This window comes from Thunnus maccoyii, chromosome 10 (genome assembly GCF_910596095.1).
Source record: "Thunnus maccoyii chromosome 10, fThuMac1.1, whole genome shotgun sequence".
NCBI classification, from domain to species: domain Eukaryota; kingdom Metazoa; phylum Chordata; class Actinopteri; order Scombriformes; family Scombridae; genus Thunnus; species Thunnus maccoyii.
Genome location: NC_056542.1, coordinates 22,501 through 42,611, shown reverse-complemented (window position 1 = coordinate 42,611; position 20,111 = coordinate 22,501). Strand labels below are relative to the sequence as shown.

Here is a 20,111-nt window from a genome sequence, read left to right as displayed (position 1 = left end):
CCGGCTGCACATGTGGTTTTACATGTATTAACATTCCTTGCGGTGGTTTTTATTATGTTGTGCCTGAGAGAGAGTGAAATCTGCAATAGCACCAAATTCACATATGTTCTGTAAACTCCAGGTACAGTTTAAAGTTCCAGTATTCAAAAATCTTATTAATTTGGACTTCAGTGTTTTAAATTTGTGATATATGCAAAATCAAAGAAGGAACCTTGTTACATTTATTTTGGTTTAATATTTTCAACCTGTTTCCAGTGTCTATAAGCAAAGTATTGTCCCACATAGAGACTTGGTTATTTTGGGTGTTCGGAGGACATGCTACCACCTTGATGATGAGAAGTTCGTTAGCCAGAGAACTTATTCTCAAAGACTGAGAGTCAACAACTCCAACTTGTTTCCTAAGATGGGTACAAGAACAAATTTCTGTCATTTTAACACATTTAAATTTCTGTGCATCTGGGAAAAATCACTGGGACCTTTTTGCAACATCTAGAGATGAGATAATGGAGGGTTGACAACTTCAGCCATGCAGAGATGTAGAGATGACCTGGTTCTAGTGTCTTTATTATTGTTGCTTCTTTTATATGTTTGTTTTTGTTTTGTCTTTTTCATGTCAATCAATACTTATTACTCATAAGTTTATTTCATTGCTTTGATGTTACTTCTGTACAGAATGAGTCTTTTTGTTTCAGTGTCTGCTGATGGGATTACATATTCAAAGCTCAAAAAAACAAAAAAACAAAACCACATTCCTGCTTAGAACTTGGTATCAAACCTCAGTACAACCTCAGTTTCTTGGTACATTGATCAGTAACTGAACAGTTACTGAAACCTGGCATAATTTATCATTTCAAAAACTGGTGGTATGATTTAGAATCTGATCAGCAAGGAGGATGTGTGGATCATAGAGTACAACTACTCTCAGATCTCTTTTTCCTACATTCAGACCGCATCGCACAGCACCCTCAGTTTCCTCCTCTGTCATCACTTCCTGTATTTCAGACCCGACCTTTGTCAGCTCGTCGTTGGACCCAGCAGAGAGGAAACTCTACTTCTTCTTTAGTGAAGTTGGGAAAGAGTTCAGCTTCGTAGAAAAGCTGCAAATTGCACGGGTGGCCCAAGTCTGCAAGGTGACAGAAAACACAGTGAAGACCCCTGACTGCATAATGTGATGGTGAACTATTATGTTTGATTGTATAACCATTGTGTACTTGAAGAGCTCATTTGCAAAAACAGATATATACAGAAGATATATACTCCAGGTAATATCAATGACATTGCAGTTGGCTTGTTTTGATCAGGTAAAAATAATTTTAAAAAATACAGGTAACTTTATTGAAAAGGTTTTCTTTTCAAATTTAAAGCTTTTTTGGGGGCAAAAGCAGATAACTCCACTTTTCATGTTTCAGAGTCAATCAGTACCATGTAATGGATATAAATTTCTTCTAAGTGCTATGTGTCACACAAAACAAGTAGGTTAAGCACTGAAAATTAAATCAAAAACAGACCATTAATGTGCAATGTTACACATTTATAAGATCATACCTTAGAAAATCCCAGCCAGACTACAAAACCCCAGTGGTGACCAGACAAGCTCATTGCAAAACTGACTCATTGAGACTAAAGTTGACACAGTTTTCAGTCTACAATCACTTCTTTGGAACTGCAGTAACCTGGAAAAATATGAAATATTTTAAGGTATTCCATTTAGTATTCAGTATAACTCCATACTCCATGTTACTTATTGTTACTCAGTGCTTCGCAGTACTTACTTTAACTCAGTAATCAGTGTTATTCAGTATCTCACAGTAATCAGTATTCTAGTTTAGTATTTCACAGTTTTTAGTATTTGAGTGTTTAATATTTCAGTACTTTCTGGATTCAGTATAACTGTTTTACTTCACTGAAGGAGAAAATATCTCAGCCTCTTTAGGTTCGTCCCAATTATCCATCTTTAAAGATGACTTTAAGCTGAATATGGCAAGCTGTTTTAAAATTTAAATGAACCATATTCCTATCTGTAATTACATTGTAGATATCCATAACAGCATTTCTCCTAGACAAAACTGTAGTCTCACTAGTCAGAATGGTAATTAAAGATGTCCACAATAACATTCTTACAAGTAGAAACTGTATTTCAAGATATCTACAGCTTTGACTATACTCGTCAAAAAGAAATTTAAGATATCTAAAAATCTCTAAAAAGTATAAGTGGCTATTTTAACATTTAATAGCTAGACTAGATACGCATTGCAGATATCTGTAATTCAATTCTTCCTAGTCAAAATGAACATTTTGGATATCCACAAAGTCATTCTCCCTGGGACAAATGACACCATTTTTGCCATTCATGTGTATTGGGCTTTGAATTTCAGATATCCACAATTAGATATTTGATGTCTAAAATGAACATTCTGGATATCTGCAATAGAATTCCTACCAGAAAAAAACCCTCCCATTTCAGATATCTACAATCCAATTCCAATCCAAGAATGTCATCGTGGATATCTGAAAAGTTCATTTTGACTAGAAAGAGTTGAATTACAGATGTCTGCATTATATATTCAGTCTAGCTATTAAATGTTAAAACAGCTTGCCATAGCCAGTTACATCAAAACTCACTTTAAGACAGCGCATCTCTGGCTGAACATAGTCGCCATATTGTATCACCTGACCTGACCTGAATACTGTGTGCTGATTAATTGAATGGATTTATTGGGTTCTGTTCAAGAATAGCACTGGTGTTTAACGTTTTCTGCTGTAAATCATAAACTTGCATTGACAACAGAAAAAGAATGGTTTTATGACAAAACATATTTAGGGTTCAGAATGTGCTATGTGTTAAGAATAACTCATAACAGTCATTTTTTAAAGGATGGTGTTTATCAGGTTTTGCAAATGAACTCTTAACTTGTTCCTGAAAATGAAATAGGACATCACAGAGATGTGGACTTAAGTCACATGACTCGAATTTCAGTCAGACTCGAGTTATGAGTCTGATGACTTTAGACTCGACTTGACAAATCCAAAAAGACTTTCAACTCAACTTTAAAGCAGGCCTCATGAAACAGAGACTGAATAGAGGGATTCTTAACAGTTTGTTGTCTCTTTTTTACAGGATGATGTTGGAGGACAGAGGACTCTGCAGAGGAAGTGGACGTCCTTTGCCAAAGCCCCTCTGCTCTGTCAGTTTCCTAAACAGCTTCCCTTCAACATCCTCCAGGACATGTTCACCCTCCAGCCACCAGAGACCAGCAACACCTTAGACACTCTGTTCTACGGCGTCTTCACCTCCCAGTGGTAAGAAGACAAGAATAAAAACTCCATCCAGAGGAATTCAAGAATAAAGGTTATGCAACAAAGAACCAAAAGCCAAGTTGTTTGGATAATTTTGTCTTTCGGTCCCACGTCTTGTTCCAGAAAGGATATCTCAACTTCTACTGACCAGACTTCTATGAAAAGACAATGTGCTCATTTGATTTTATTATTCTTGTGTATAAGTGGAACTTTTGGTCTGATGGTGGCACTATAAAAGGGGTTAAGTATGTTGTCTAATCTTACAGATACTGTATGTGTCATGTAGATGTTGAAATGGCTTACTCTCAACCAACTTACCACCAACTTTGGCGCTGCTGCCAGCAGGCTAGTCAAGTTTATTTATACAACTAAAATCACACATTTATCCATATGTACGTGGAACATTGGTGCAGGAAGTGTCTTTTCCCTTACATTACAGACAGAGTGAAACACATATATGTATTTATTCACACTGACCTCTTTGACAGCCGCTGGTGATGTGACTGACTTTTTCAGACATTTTCTCTCAGCTTCTCTTCTGCTGAGCTGCAAACACTGTGTTTCTGTATTTTAGCCACAACTCTGCTTTCAGGACCTCAGAGGAAATGTCTGGTAAACATTTGCTCATCATTTCTCTCAGCAGATAAACTCAGACTGACCTATATCCATGTCTTATCAGACACAGAGGCTGAGCAGATCCAAGAGGTCAAAACACTCAAAGAGTCGCAGACTGCAAAAATACTCCAGATATCAAATCTGCAACAAAGAAAAACACTTTGAAGTTTCCTTTGAGAATCTTGAGTAGTAAAAGCTGAAAAACATCACCAAACTTACACACAACTACCACAATCCCTCCGTTTGTCCCTCATCTCTTACAGCATCGCTGTGTTCAGTATGGAGAGTGGGAATAGTTACAGTGACCCATTTCCACGTACATGTGAACACATCAGTACTGTATTAAGGAAAAGCAACATAGTAGGGAATTGTCTTTGGGGAGGTATAGTGCAGGAGAACTACAATATATAAAAACAAAATTACAATATTAAGAAAAAGTACATAACATACAATATTAAGTAAATATTTAATGTGATAGTTTAGAGTTACTTGGAAAATTTGTTATGAAATTACAGCAAACAGGTTAAATAACACTAATATATTTTACCCATTCTGTTTATTTTCATCTTAATTTATTGTAAGGTATCTTATTCTGTTTCATTCTTTGTACTTTAAGTGGTCTAATTTTATACAGTTTATGTTTATGTTTAATTGTGATATTTCCACATAAGGCACTTTGTAAGTCTTATTGAAAAGTGTTTTAAGGAAAGTGTATTGTTCTTATTATGAATATCATCAGTAATAACAGGAGTGTTTTCTCTGGTGTTGTTCAGGTCCTTGAGTCCAGAGTCGGCTGTGTGCGTCTTTAAGCTGCAGGACTTAAAGACGGTATTCACTGGGAGCTACAGGACCTTCAACATGCAGACCCACCAGTGGAGTCCACTGCAGGGAAAACACTCCTATCTGGGACAGGTGGGGAGGTCATTTTCTAGGGGTGTGCCCGAATACAAATATGTTATTATGTAAAGCACAAATAGTGTTTTGTTTTTTTTTTACGAGCATTTATTACGTACAAATATTTTTAAAATTATTTGCTTTCAGGAGGAAAAAAAAACATGTCAAATACCAGCGCGCAGGTCGGTTACATTGCTATCTCAGTGTCTCTCCTCTGCTCCGCTGTTACGTCTATCAGCAGTTCTCAACGAGGGGAGTCACATCCACCTGCTACATGACGCACATTTCCTTATTTGGACATCACTCCCAGATTTGGGGGTGTTCCCCAGAGATAAAGCTGAACTACTGACACAAACGAAGTGCTCCCAATGGACTCTCCATAACCTGTTGTTCCCTTTCTCCTTTCCACAAAGTTAGGTTGTAAAAAATAGGCAGTAAATGAAAAGTGCAAAGCAAAAATCACCTTTGAAGTTCTTCTACACGTTACACGCTGTGCTGTCTCTGTGTTATGGGTGTACAAATAAGTAGAAGTCTGTCTGCACACCAGTGATGCATTTGGTTTAGTTTAGTACTCAGCGCAGTTCTCTATGATCTGAAAGACTCAAGTTGAGACCTGGTGTGGGGACCTCCTTTGTATGATAGTTTATTCATAAACACTTATTTTAACACTTTAACATCCTAAAATTAAAAGCGTAATAAAAATAAAAACTGGATTTTTACACCTCTTTCCACTTTTATTCAAATACAAAAGCAAATATAAATAATTTTGCTGCCTCAACAAATATAGGTACAAATACAAATACTAGGCTCTCTGCACATCCCTATCATCTTCAAACTGTATGTCGGGTCTAATGCAGAATAAGTTGATACATGTTGCCGTGTTGCACCAATATGGACTTTGTCTTAAATCAGGTTTAACTTTTAAACCAGTTGTGTGAACTTTAAATTGATATCAAAGTTGCATTGATAGTTTGATTGCATCAAAATACTGTGAAATTAAATTTAAGACTGTAATGATTATAGTATTTATAGTAATAAACGTTTTCTATATTGCACATTTCATGCACAAAATGCAGCTCAGTGTTAGTAAGAATAAGGGAAGAACAGACAGTTTAAACAACTTAAAATATTAAAATACATTTAAAAAGAAGAAGAAAGTCAAATAAGCGGGAAGAATTAAGATAAAACAAAATGTAAAAAAATGTCATAAACAATTAACGTAGCAAACAACTCTCTTCAACACTGAGATAACATGTTATGTAAATATAGTGCAACCTTTTGTATTGTTAAATAACTCATTTTGCATCAACACATTGCTAACAACATACTATTTCATTAAAGATATAAACACATACATAAGATACATACAAATATCATGTAAAATAAAATACAGTTATATGCACCTGTTATTATAGAACAAAAGGTAACGGAGTCCCTCAGGGTTTCATTCTGGGCCCAGTGCTGTTCTGACTGTGACTGGTTTTCACTCTGAGCCTGAGTTAAATAACTGGTTTAACAGTAACAGATGTTCCTGTGTGATTCTCTCTCTATGTTCTGCTCACAGTGTGGACTAGATAAGGATTCAGATTCTAGTTTAGCAGAGGTGAAGAGGAGTTTCCTGACCAGCAACAGTGTGAAACCATTCGGAGATGGTCCGATTGTTGTTAATTCAGAGCAGAGCTACAGTCGTGTGGCTGCAATGAGGACACAAGCAGCCAATGGCAAAGAGTATACCATCCTTTTCCTTCTTACAGGTGAGATGTCACACATTAAACTACACTGATGATGATAACAGGAACAGAAATGTCACCTGAAAATCTGTATTCTGCATTAAAAATTGTTCACAATCTCTTTTGCCTGATGTCCAGAGTCTGGATTCCTCCACAAAGTGGTTTTGTTTGAACAGGGTGCACAGGTCATTGAGGAGATTCAGGTCTTCACACAACCTCAGCTGGTCAAAAGCATGGTCCTCTCCTCCTCCAAGGTAAACCTCACACCTTCTTGAGAGGTTGAAATATTTTACAAAAAAGGCAAAATTACTGAATGTCAGGTGGTTTTGAGGTTGCTCGAGGTGCCTATCTGATACTTAACAAATTTTATTTTAGGGTTGGGTCATATGGCAATATCTACAATGAGATTAAATCAATTTTTCAACAGGTAGAGATTTATATTGAAGTATTGATCCCTGTAATACTGTCTGGTTGGATTGTGAGCTGTTTTCATTTCTTCAACATTTCTTCAAAACCATGACAAAAAATGTTTGTTAACAACATGAGAAAAAAATAATAAGATTTCCAGAAGAAAAATCCCAACTGGCCTTATTTCTCAGGCATCAATTGCTGCTACCAAAAAGAACTATGTATGACACAAATCAACTGGGAGGAACTGTAATATTCAGGTTATATACATTTGTCTCACATAAAGTCTTGTGTTTGGGGTCTGATAAAGTCAGTCCACCTTGACTATATATTGGTAAATTTGTCTTGGTGTACTCTGAGGGAATATGTCAGTTTCTCCATTGTATATATTTCATGAACAAGATCTATCCAGTCCTCAATCAAGGGAGCTTGTGGCTTTAGCCATTACAAGTTAAAGCTTTTTTACATAAGTGAAGAGTTATGTTGTCTTCAGAGTTTATCTCATGTGGAATACTGCACGGGTATTGAACATCAAATCTAAAAGGCATAGTGGTTCTGAATACCTCCTCTAAAGTCTGGTGGATATTCTTCCTTTAGGCAGCCAGGACATGGCAGGACCAAAATATATAATAATGATTTGCATTGTTGGCCTGACAATGCCTCCAACAATCCAAATGAATAGTTCTGTGTTGCTTCTGCTGAGGAGTAATGAAGAATCAAACCAAACGCTTCCAACAAAATTCCCTCCAAATAAAGGAACTTGTATTTTTCCACTGTATTTGACAGCAGAAGAACTAAATCTTCCATTCTAACTGTCAGTTGCAGGTTATAACATGTGGTATTGTGGCTCAGTGGTTAGCACTGTTACCTCAGTAACACCTGCTCTACACCAGTCACGCAGCTGCAGCAGCTCACACTGGATCTGTTCAGTCACAGTACTTCTGTCAATCAGAGGAGTCTGGACAGTGCTCCCTTACCTCCTCACAATCAATGCAGGTCAGAAAAGACAGTTGAGGTCTAAAAACATGCTTCAGTTAACGGCGGTGAAGTGCGAGTGGGTATGTGGCTGGTGTGGACAGCAGGTGACTGACAACATGGCTGAAATCTGTCTCATGTAGATGATTGTAAAAAGGTTCTGGACCCAGTTCCACAGAAGTTATTTGTGAGAACACACAGATAATGGCAGCACAATGATTGTTGCTTGCTAATAGTCTGATAAATTTAGGAGTCCTACATGAACCTTGAATCCTCAAGCATGGGTCACAAGTAAAACATTTGTTTTAATAAGTGAAATGTGTGAAAATGACTGAGAGGGAAGGATCTCATGTTGAGAATCACAGCTTGCATGCTAATGTGGTGAAACAGACCCACAGGTTTAAACTTCCTCCTGAGTTGTTGTGTGAGAGCCTCTCTTTATTTATTATTATTTCACCATTTTTTGGCATCTAACTAGTCCTACAGGATTTGTCGTATCAACTTTGTTTCAATGTCAAAATGTACATCTCCATAAGGAGATGTGTGCTATCACTTTTCTCATTCCTAATGTATTCCAGTGACTTAATTTAATTTTTGAAAATATTAAAATTTATAATGGAAGGTTTATGGGAGCAATGTTTGAAAGCTCATATCTCAAAGACTAGGTGGCCCATTTGGAAATACATATTGTACATATTAACATATTGTAAAACAGGACCTCTAGCGCCACCATGTGGTCAGTTATTACATGTTCTTTAGAAATTGCAGAATTTTCTAGTTAAAATTGTTCTCACATTATTCTGAATTTCCTCATATTTCCTTATAGATTTATTTTTGGTAAATTGGGGAAAATACAGGAGTCCAAATCTAGCTCTGTTCCTACGATGAATGAAAGGTGACCTTGTTAAAATAAGAAATTAAATTCAGTAAATGTAACTTGAAATATGTAACTTGAGTTTTGACCTGTTTGATCACCGGTGTTTCTGTCTTTCTACTTTGTCACATCAGAATTAGCTGTTTCCTTATGCAGTTTTTAAACATCTTTACCCATTCCTATATTGATGTCAGAGAAGTACAAGAGAAGAACGCTGAAAAAAAGGAAACATATAACAGTGTATCATCTGCATAGCAGTTGACATTGTTATGTTGGACAATATCATGTAGTGGGAGTATGCATGAAGGAAAACAGAATTGGGCCAAAAAATCTTTCATGATGTCAGAGCTACATAACCACCAAACTGGCAAAAACTGCCTTTCCACCTAGATGGAAATTAAATTATATGTGATATATAGCTATATATTAAATGATTATCTGAAAGTTAGATGTAATAGATCAGGTCAAGTTGGGTTGGATAAAAGTTTTGAATGTAAGAACAGAACACAGCTCAGTGTTTTCTGGTGTTGTAGGGAGTTCTTTATGTGGGGACATCGGAGGGCGTGACCGCTGTTCCTGTGGCCAAATGCTCCATCTACAGAAGCTGTACCCAGTGTGTCCTGGCCAGAGATCCTCTCTGTGGATGGAGCCGGACCAGGAGGGTCTGCACCGGTCTGGACAGCAGTCCTGAAAACATGTAAGTGACCATGTGACAACCTGAATTTCAGCACTTGTATACACCCACATAAACACCCATCATTCACAGCATATTCACTGATTCATTCCTGGTTTACGTCAAAATTCAACCTCTTCATTTTATCCATCATTCATTTTTTGAGGAGAGCAGGAGAGTAAAGAAGACAGATATTGTGAGGAGCAACACACTCACTAGTTTTGTGGACTGTTCTTTAGGGACTGTGAGATTTTGGGGGGGTTGTATGAAGGTGTTTAAATATATTAATTATTTTTGCTCTGACATTTTGTGTTTGTGTTTGTTGTTCTTGTTGGGTTCATGGGTTATGGTCATGAGTAATGTAGAAGTTATAGTTAAAAAATGAATAACAAAGGAACTAACAATACAGCTTCTGTGCTCCCGAGTCCTGACTGACAGAAAAAAACATGGTGCAGGCACAAAACATACCAGCAATTGAAATACATTAGTTTGAAAGTGGTGCTGAGTATCACGAAAAAAATGAAAATTTCGTATCCATGTACATGACTATTGATTAAATTTGTGACTATTTCACAAACTGCCGTGAGACTGGGTTGGAAATATTCAGCTACATTTTTTTGATGACTTTGCAGAATTGCTTTCCATTACTATAACTGACTTTGACCATGTAATTATTACTGGTGATTTTAATATTCATGTTGACAACCAAAATGATAGGAATGCTCAAGAATTTCCTTTATTCTTGAAAAGTTTGGACTCTCTCAGCATGTAAAAGAGCCTACTCACAACAGAGACCATATACTGGATCTGATTATCTCCAAAGGTCTTAATATCTTCAATTTCATGGTACTTGATGCTGCCTTATCAGATAATTTCTGTGTTTGGTTTGATATGACTGTCACAGTGGAAACTTGCATTAGGACTGAAACAACAATATATCAGTGAATACAGTAGCATAGAATTTTCTCAGGCAATCTCCATGATGCCCCCCTCTTTTTCAACATCAGTGGATGACCTTCTGGACAATTTTAACTCAAAAATCTCAAATGTCATTGAGGGAATTAGACCAATTAGAGTCAAAGTCACCTCTGGTAAGAGGAAGGCACCATGGAGGATCACCCCACAGACCAAACTTCATGTGTCATATGTGTTGAAAAACAGTGTAAATGGTGAAAAACTAAACTCCTAATTCACTATGATCTCTACAAAGAAAGTCTCACAATTACTATTTAGAGATAAAAAATGCAAGACAGTTATTCTTATCTTAGAATATTGATTCAGGGAATAATAATACATGCTCACTGTTTGCCACTATGGATAAACTCACAAACCCACAAGTACCGATGCCTCCTGAATTCCATTCTCATTGTGTCATGTAATGACTTTGCTTTTTTTCTCAAAGGAAACATTATGACAAAAGATTACAAAAGATTAAGCAAACTATCAGTGCTTCTTAACTTAATTTAAATAACAAACCTCAGCAATCAACTGGAACTAATGTAGTAAAAATGATTATGATATAAACCTCACAACTTTTGAAGAAATTGTTTTAAATCTCAAACCCTCCTAATGCTGCCTTGATTCTCTGCCTACGGATGGGCGAGCTCTGTCATCTTGGAGGATAGAGTTCGGTCCCAGACTGGAGATATGGGATTGCCACTGGTTGCAGGATCTCATCTCCATATCTCTCTGCATTGAGATTGCCTCCAATGATGACAAGCCCTGTTTTTCCAGTGAGGGAGATGCCGCCCCACACCATCACACTGCCTCCACCAAAAGATGTTACTCTATCGGTGCAGCAATCAGCATAGCGTAGGCAGAATCTGGACTCATCTCTGAACATAACGTTCCTCCACATGTTCTGGTTCCAGTGAAGGGCAGTCATGGCAGGCCTCCTGGCAGCCCTATGAGACCGGAGATTGGCTGCGTGCAGTCTGTTCCGGATTGTCTGGGCAGAGAGCCGTCGGCCATATCGTCCTGCAGACCTTGATTGCAAATCTGTAGAAGACAGCCTACGGTACCTCAGTGCTGACAGAGTGAGGAAATGGTCTTCTTGGGGTGTCGTCTTCTTGGGATGCCCACTTCGCAGCCTGTCTCTGACATCCCTCCTTATATGGAACTTGGCCTTCACTTTGGAGATGGTACTAGGGCTCACTCCAAATAATGCCACAACTTGGTTTTGTGGAACACCAGCTTGAAGTTGCCCTATCGCACGGGTCCAATCCAGATCAGTCAAACCTGACATGCTGAAATTTTCAGTTCAGTCATTGTTTTCTGGGCCAGTGAAGAAAGACTGTCTGTGACTAGTCTGTGCTCACCTTAACAGTCTGATCTTGAGGAGTAAAAATCAAGCTAGAAACATCAGTGTCATATCAATGTCAGTAATCACATTAAATTAATAACAAAATCAGCCTTCTACTACCTTAAAAATATCACAAGGATCAGAGATTTGATGTCAAAACATGATCTGGAGAAACTTGTACATCCTTTTATCTCTAGCAGGCTGAACTACTGAGAAGAGAGAAGATTTGGCAAAAAAGCTTGGCATATCACTCCTGTTCTCACATCACCACATTGGTTACCAGTTGCTTGCTTGCTTTTATTGTTCTATACGATTTTTTGCATGTGTACTCTGTAAAGTACTTTGAGTTGCCTTTAGGTATGAAATGTTATATAAAAATTAATTTCCCTTGCCATGCCATATAATATACTTACAGTATACTTACAAGAATCAGCTTTATTTTAAGGTGGCTGCTTTATTTGTCTCCATGCAGATTTTACATAAAAAGACCTTTCAAGAAATGTGTCTGGAAATAGCTAATTAGTATAAATGTAGTTCAACTGGTTCTGGATCACAAGAAGACTGTCCTGCTTTCAGGTCCTTGAATTTAGATGGTACTTGACTTTAGAAAAATATTGACACAAACTGTATTGAAAGCAGGTGAAAAGACTCACCCAGTTGGCAGATGTTTAACTTTTTGTAAGGAAGATTCAATTGACCTTCAGAAACTGACTAAAATAAGAACATGAACAAATGTATGGAGATTTTTTGGTGTGTGATAGTGCTGGAATAAGCCTCAAGTAATTATCTATAATAAAATAATATTGCTATTGGCCCTGCATGCTGACTGACAAGTGGTTGATTTGCTCCTCAGGACTCAAGTCCTAGAAAACAGCAATGTGGAAGAGGAATGTGATGGACAAACAGAGGCCAGTGTGAACACAGGTAACACCTTCATCTAAAGATATGAAATCTGCTGACAGATGTGAAGAGTTTACAGGATGTTAGAGATAATCTTCAAAATGTTAAGGAGCTATTTTAGAAACCGGATTTTAAGTTTCACTAACATTTCATAGATTTCACCTTTAAGTCCTCTTATTTTCCTTTACCATCAATCCTCTGACCTTTAATAAAAATGGAAAACAGTGAGTCTAACTCAGCACATCACTATCTTTCACTTCTACTGATCTTAATATTTGTGTCCTACAGACATCAACATTCATTTGAATGAAGTGGTGAGGCTTAATTGTCTGAAACCTTCCAACCTGGCCACCCTCACCTGGACTTCCCCTCAATTCAAAATCCTTCCAAAGGAGCTCTTCATCCAATCAGCTGACGGCAACCTGACCTTCCATGCCAGAACCAACACCTTTGGAACCTACCACTGCGAAGCATGGGAAGATGGGCACAAGGAAGTAGTCAAAAGCTATGACGTCCGACAGATTGTTTCTCCACGTTCCATGAACCCTGCTTCAGGGGTCGACCATGTGTCTGACACCACAGAGGAGTCCTATGACATACCAGTGACCTCTATGATACCACCTTCAGGAGACCCAGGGGACTACCCATTAAAGAACAAAGGTGGTGAACCTGTCATTACTGAAGACAAAGCCAAAACTAACAAAGCAGAGCCTAAATTCAAAAACACCCCTCATGGTGATGGTTTGGGCTCCATATCGACCCCCGGAAAAGATGCTCACTCTGGGAAGGAACCACTCAACACTCCAAAAGAGAAGAGTTACCACAGCGAGCTGGTTGTTGTTTCCCTCATGCTGGCGACCTGCATCTGTATCCTGATTCTAGCTGGGCTCCACATGTGGCGCCAAAGGAAGACGGACCCTAAACTGGATGGTCACGTCAGTCTGGAGGATGGCAGCAAGTTGAATAAATCCATGGAGAGTGTTCCCTCTCTGAGCTCGCCAGAGGATGCTGGACCTGAACTGAAGGTGGCGGAGTAACACTGTTTAATGAAGGACATCTTAATTCAAACTTTGCTGGTTCAGCTAAAGCATTTGCCTTCAAGAGCTTGTATCATAATTAGAACCTGACCGAGATGGGATTTTTGAGAACAATACTGATACAGATTTCAAAGGGGAAAAATTCACTGATTACTGATATGGCAGTTGATATTGTGAATTTTTCAGCTGGAAAGAAAATAGATCTATTCTATGTGGATTATGCACTGATTATGCACCAATATGACTATGCAAAGGTACTCAGAAGGCTGCTTTCTTAAACAAATTGGTGATGTTCTTTTGACTGGATTTGCTAGATCCCTGGCTTGTCTTTCCTTTGCATGTATTGTGGATAACTATAATACCATCTTTGGAGAAATAGTCCCACACCTTTGCTGTCACTTTTCAGTCATCTGTAGGTGATAGAGGAAAGAACAATTTTTAGATGGACATTTTTAAGTGTAGAGATAACAGCTAATTTTAACTGATCATATATTTTACATATAAAATATTGATCTGAGAAGTAACTACTTACTATAGCTGTGAAATAAATGTAGTGGAGTAAAAAGTAAAATATTTCCTCTGAAATGTAGTGGAGTGGAAGTATAAAGTAGCTTAAAAAGCCATGGAAATACAGGTAAGTACAAGTACCTCTAAAGTGTACTTAAGTACAGTCCTTGAGTAAATGTACTTAGTTACATTCCACCACTGCTCTCTATTAAACCACGTATTCTCTACTCTGTCCAGCTGTCTATGAGCTTCATGCTACAGCTTTGTTCTGATTCTAAACCATTACTTCAATGGATTGAACTCTAATCAGAAATGCTTTTTTTCTTGCTTATCAAATGTCATCTTTAGCAATAATTATTGTTAATTGTTAAATATTTTTAATGTATAACATTATCGGTTACAAACAGCAAGTCATGGTTCACTGCTGCTGAGTCGAGATGAACAGCTGCAGCAGTGTTACATCATATTCTGCTATATATGCTATAACTTTCAACCCCTGAAAACCAGAAAACCAGACTCTTAAAGTTTAACTTTTGTAAATGCAATTACTGTAATTGTTTGGTTGGAGGGCATACCTTACCTGATGCATTCCTTTGAATTTGCTACAATACTGACTCTACTGACAAACTATAACTCAGCAGGCTTACTTACTTACACCACCGTGTGCTCAGCTGTGATGCATACTCTGCCTTGTATGCTGCAGACAGTGCAGAGAGTATTGTAAATAATGGAGTCAGAGCATGCTCTGCTGGACAAACTATGTGATGACAACAGTTCTAAATCATAGTTTTCTACATTATATGTTCTGTTAAAAAAGCTTTCATGTTGGCGCATATCGGAAAACATATATGCTGATACCAATATATCTGTGATAGGCCCCTATTGGTCAATAATATTGGCCAGCAGATAAATTGGTCGGGCTATAGTCATGATATTGAAAGGAACTGTACAAGAAATACCCCAAGGAAATTTATTATTTTTTGAGTACCTTGTTGTATTTGTCTGTGTGTGTGTGTGTGTGTGTGTGTTGATGTTGTGCTGTTCTGCTTATATCTTTCTGGAAATTCAGTAAAAACTTAAATGGGGAAAAAAAAAAGGAACTGTCTAAAGTTTTAGTGAAGTACTCCTGTTAATTGTCAGCTGAGAAGACAGAAATTAGTTTAATCTCTGTGCATCCAGTACAGACATATTTCCAGGATCTATTTAGCCTAGCTTATCACAGACCAGAAATAGGGACAACTGTAAGCCTAGCTTGATTAAAAGTGAAAAAAATCATTGACAACTCCAAATCATTTTCTAGCACTTGATTTTATGCCATCCAACAGTACAGTAACCACTTGTGTAGTATTAGCTCAGACTAAGTGTTTGAAAGTTCAGTTAAAAGCAGAAACTTTTGGCTTCCTGGTGGCCTTTGGGTTTAATATGGTCAATGGTACAACATGTAATTGCAATGTCTGTCTGGCAGCCTCTGTGATCCCCCTTCTGCCTCCCTCTGTTTCCTGTCACTTCTATGAATAAAAGGTTAAAAAAACAACAACAGCTTTTTTGGTTCTTGCAACTCTGGCAGCCACATTCTGGATCAACTGAAGCTGTCTGATTGATTTCTTAGACAGACCTAAACCCTCTGTTGCTGTAGTCCAGTCAGCTAGAGATTAAATCATGTACAAGTTTCTTTAGATCATGTTGTGAGATCAAGTCTCTGATGTTTGTGATATTTTGAAGATGGTAGGTGGCTGATTTTGTTATTGAGTTAATGTGAGCACTGAAATGCAGGTCTGACTCAAGGATAACATTGAGGTTACTAATGTGAGTTTTACTTTTCAATAACAGACTATTAAGGTTAACACAGACCTTACATCTTTCTTCTTTTGCACCAGAAACAATGACTTCTGTTCCATCTTCATTTAATTGGGGGAAATTGTGGTGCATCCAGGTACTGATTTGTTTGATGCACTGTCTCAGGGAGTCTATTGAACTATAATTCTTTGGTGACACAGCTATATATATCTGTGTATCATCTACATACACGTGAAACCATAAAATTTCTGATGATATTGGCTGAAGGGAACATGTTAAGATGAAATAACAGAGGTCCCAGAATCAACCCTCCACATATTGCTGGGAGGTGCTCTGAAGTGCAGCTACCGATTGATACAAAATAGTCTTAGACTGAAGGTAGGACTTGAACCGGCTCAAAACTATGCCTGAGAGACCAAAACAATGCTTAAGTCTATTTATTAGTACATGGTGACCAATAGTGTCAAATGCAGCAGTGAGGTCTAGGACAAGGATAGACTTAACCAGCATCAGTGTTGAGATTAATGTCATTTAACACCTTGATATATGCAGTCTTAGTACTGTGGTGGGACCTGAATCCAGACTGGAAGGTGTCAAGATAGTTGTTTTCAGCAAGAAAGTTGGTGAGTCATCTAAAGAAAGCAGTTTCAATAATTTTGCTATTAAATGGAAGTTTTGATATGGGTGTGTAATTATTCAGTAATGATTGATCTAGATTGGCTTTTTTTAAGAGTGGCTTGATGACTGCAGTTTTCAAGGCACTGGTAAAGACTGGTAGTAGTGAACTGTTGACTATCTGTAAAATATCTGTTGCCAGGCAACTAAAAACCTTCTTAAAGAAATTTGAAGGTAGTGAGTCAAGGCTGTATGTGGAGGACTTGAGATGAGAAACTATTTCTTCAAGAGTTGTGAGGTTTATGTTATCAAAGTAAGCCAATTTTACCAAATTAGTGGTACCTGAGTGATAAGCCGTGTTATTTAACTGAAATGAGAGCACTGATAGTTTGCCTAATCTTTTGAATCTTTTCTGTGAAGAAAGAGGCAAAGTCATAACATGACTCATTAGAGTGAAATTTCAGAGGCATTGATACTTGTGGGTTGATGAGTTTATCTACAGTGCCAAACAGTGTGCAAGCATTATTATTCTGCAAATTAATAATGTGCAATGGAAGTTATTTTCAGCTCTGAATGTAATAATGGAGACTCTTTATAGAGGTCAAAGTGAATTTGAGGTTTAGTTTTGTGCCCTCTACACTCAGCTTTTCTCCATTCTACATTTTCGACAATCCTCCATGGTGCTTTCTGCTTACCAGAAACAACTTTAACTCTAACTGGTGCAATTTTATCAGCAACATATAGAATTGTAGAATTAAAGTTGTCCATAAGATTATCAATTGACATTGATTTTGATTGAGATGAAGATAGCATAGAGATTGCCTGAGAAAAGGCTACACTACTGATTTTACTGAAATAGCCTTTCCTGACAATTTCAGATCTAGTACAAGTGTCCATCATGACAGCTATATCAAAGAAAACACATGAATAATCAGATAGCTCAGTGTCAAGGACACTGCTGTTAGACATGTTAATGCCTTTGAAAATGACCAGGTCCAGTGTATTGCCTTTGTTGTGTGTTAGCTCTTTCACATTGTTGGGACGGGCAGTAGTGCGTTTCGTTATTAGCAATAATTCATAATTTTCATAGATGATTATGAATTATGAAAATAAGATATTGTTAACCTTAATCAATAATTCGAGCACCAACTGTTGGATCTGTGAGGAACACAGTTGATTATTTGCCATAATTATCAATTATCAAGGATAATTAACTAATTATAACAATTAATAGAATTATTAATATGAATTAACAAATATGGGGCACCACCCAGAAACCGGGACCAATAACCAAACAAGGTAGTCTCATAAAAGGAGTTCACCTAGAATGTTAATATCTGAGAGATATCAACATTCAAGGATGAACAAAGAAGGGTGAATTCGAGCTCTGACTCCTTCAATCAGCCACTTTTCACAACATTACATACAATAATGACAGAAGAACTTCTCTTTAAAGATATAACAGTGTTTATTAAACTTTGCAAAATTAACAAAGTTAACAAATACTTCATTCAATAAATAACTATTCTAAAATCTAATCCCACCAAACAAAACACAAACAGCTTTGTACAGGGTTGGACACATGCAGGGGAATGAATGTGTGTGTGTGTGTCTATGTGTGTGTGTGCGCGCGCAAGCGTGTGTGTGTGTGTGCGACAAGATGGCGACGGGGCCTGACATGATGACGTCGTCGGTCTGCGACGCGGACGTGACTATGGGAGGAAGTCACGTCGCACGAGAACCGGATGGCAGAAATGTGGCGGTGTCTTGGTTAGACAGAAGCAAGACGGCGCCGCCTGGTGGTCGGCGTCTCGCACTCACCCACTTCTGTGAAAAACACACGTGTCTGATGGCGGATAAGGAAAGACAAAGCGAAGCTTTGTCCGACGTTATCTGACCATCAGATGTGCAAAAGATGTCGGTGCGTGTATGTGTGTGCGCGCGCGTGAGTGTTAGTCAGAAGAGAGAGAGAAGAAGGAGAGAAAGCGATCGTAAGAAGAGGAGAAATGGTTCCTTTGTCCACAGACAGTGTGCGTATGGACGGCAGTCTGTAACGCACGTTGTCCGGTTTCTAATCGACAAAGCAACTTACTTCCTGACTCACAATGGCACAAACACAGCAGTAGTCCCGAGCGGGACAAACACAAAACAGTCTAGAGTGGTGAACACAACTAAACAGGCAGCAAACTTAAAATACTCCTCAGAGTAAAGCAGGAAAAATGGACTCAGCGGTCCGTCAACAGCACAACAAATAATAGCAAAAGCTAAGAGCTAAATGCTAAACAACAGCAACTGATGCTGATAAGAACAAACAACTAACACTGCCTCTGCCCAGACTTATGCCTCTTACTTGGTTGCTTCAGAAAGCGAGCAGGGTTTGTGTGTAATCCGTCGTTATGTCCGGCTTTGTCCTGGGCTCGGATGCAGACGGTGGCCGTTCTCGCACGGTCGGCGAAAAACACGGCAGCTGGCTCTCGGCGGCGTGGCGGAGAGAACAGCAGAGTCAACTCGGTGAAGAAGTTTCTTCCATCTTGAGGAAATTGAGGACGCTGGTTGCAGCAGCGGTCTCTCTCGGATCCGGGAATGTGTTCGGGTGAACACGGGCGAAGTCTCGTCTCGTCCGGTGAGGGGAGTCTTCAATGAGGGGAAAACACGTGCGTGGGGTACACCCTTTAGTCAGCTGACTCACAGAGGAACAGGAGTTACCCCTAGCTCAGTGACATGGGAAAGGCGTGTGCTTCAGAGCACGTTCAGTTTTTAAAGGGGCGGTGATGTCATGACTGCATCATCAGGACGCTCCGCTGTGCAGGAGCGTCTCCGCCAATGAGACCGTATGTTGACTGTTCCCTGGTGAGGTGTGAAAATCGCAAAGCATCCTTGGAAATGGAGTTTGCAATGGACTCCCATTGTCTAAGCAGCATTTTGGCGCTATTCCTTTGTCTCGGGGGAAACAAAGGAACAAGCACCTCGTGGTCAGGCCTCACAGGTTACATGTAGGCCTTCTCTGTGTGACCTCATGGTTTGAGGCCCAACAACATGCTGGGACAAACCAAAGGGTTAGGGGTTAGGGTTAGGGTAGGGTTAGAGTTGGGTTAGGGTTAGGGTTAGGGGTTAGGAAATCAAAGGCTGGGACACGTTGCCGGGAACCGGCGACGTGATCAGATGCACAGTCCATCACTGCACCCTGCCGAGACCAGTATTACTTCTCATTCAGGCCCCTAGGATATATGGTGTCCATCTTTGATATCCAGACTCTTTCTGCCCTCCTTCTCTGACCTCCAGTCCACTTCGGATTAGTCTGTAAAACCGTGGCTTGAACCGAGTGCCATCCATGTTGTAAAAAATGCCTCACCAGAGGAGTGTGTGTCTTTTTTTGTCTTAAAATATTGTATTTGTGTTGAGTGAATCTCACATTTATGGAGTTTTTAGTTTCCCCCACATATTGTAGTCCACACTGTGTACATGTTATCAAATATACACAGTTTTT

At 38.7% G+C, this 20,111-nt stretch overlaps 1 protein-coding gene across 2 annotated transcripts in view; it reads left to right on the top strand.

Annotated features, from left to right (window-relative positions):
• LOC121905778 (semaphorin-4A-like) overlaps positions 1-15,743 on the top strand; it is a 30,923-nt gene extending 15,180 nt beyond the window's left edge. For both annotated transcript variants that reach the window (XM_042424288.1, XM_042424287.1), the window contains 8 exons: positions 1,003-1,130; positions 3,119-3,300; positions 4,686-4,824; positions 6,371-6,560; positions 6,675-6,790; positions 9,327-9,490; positions 12,622-12,692; positions 12,957-15,743. In XM_042424288.1, coding sequence (XP_042280222.1) covers positions 1,003-1,130; positions 3,119-3,300; positions 4,686-4,824; positions 6,371-6,560; positions 6,675-6,790; positions 9,327-9,490; positions 12,622-12,692; positions 12,957-13,705 — 1,739 coding nt within the window. In that variant the 3' untranslated portion in view covers positions 13,706-15,743. The remainder of the gene's footprint in view (positions 1-1,002; positions 1,131-3,118; positions 3,301-4,685; positions 4,825-6,370; positions 6,561-6,674; positions 6,791-9,326; positions 9,491-12,621; positions 12,693-12,956) is intronic.
• The last annotated feature ends 4,368 nt before the right edge of the window (positions 15,744-20,111 follow it).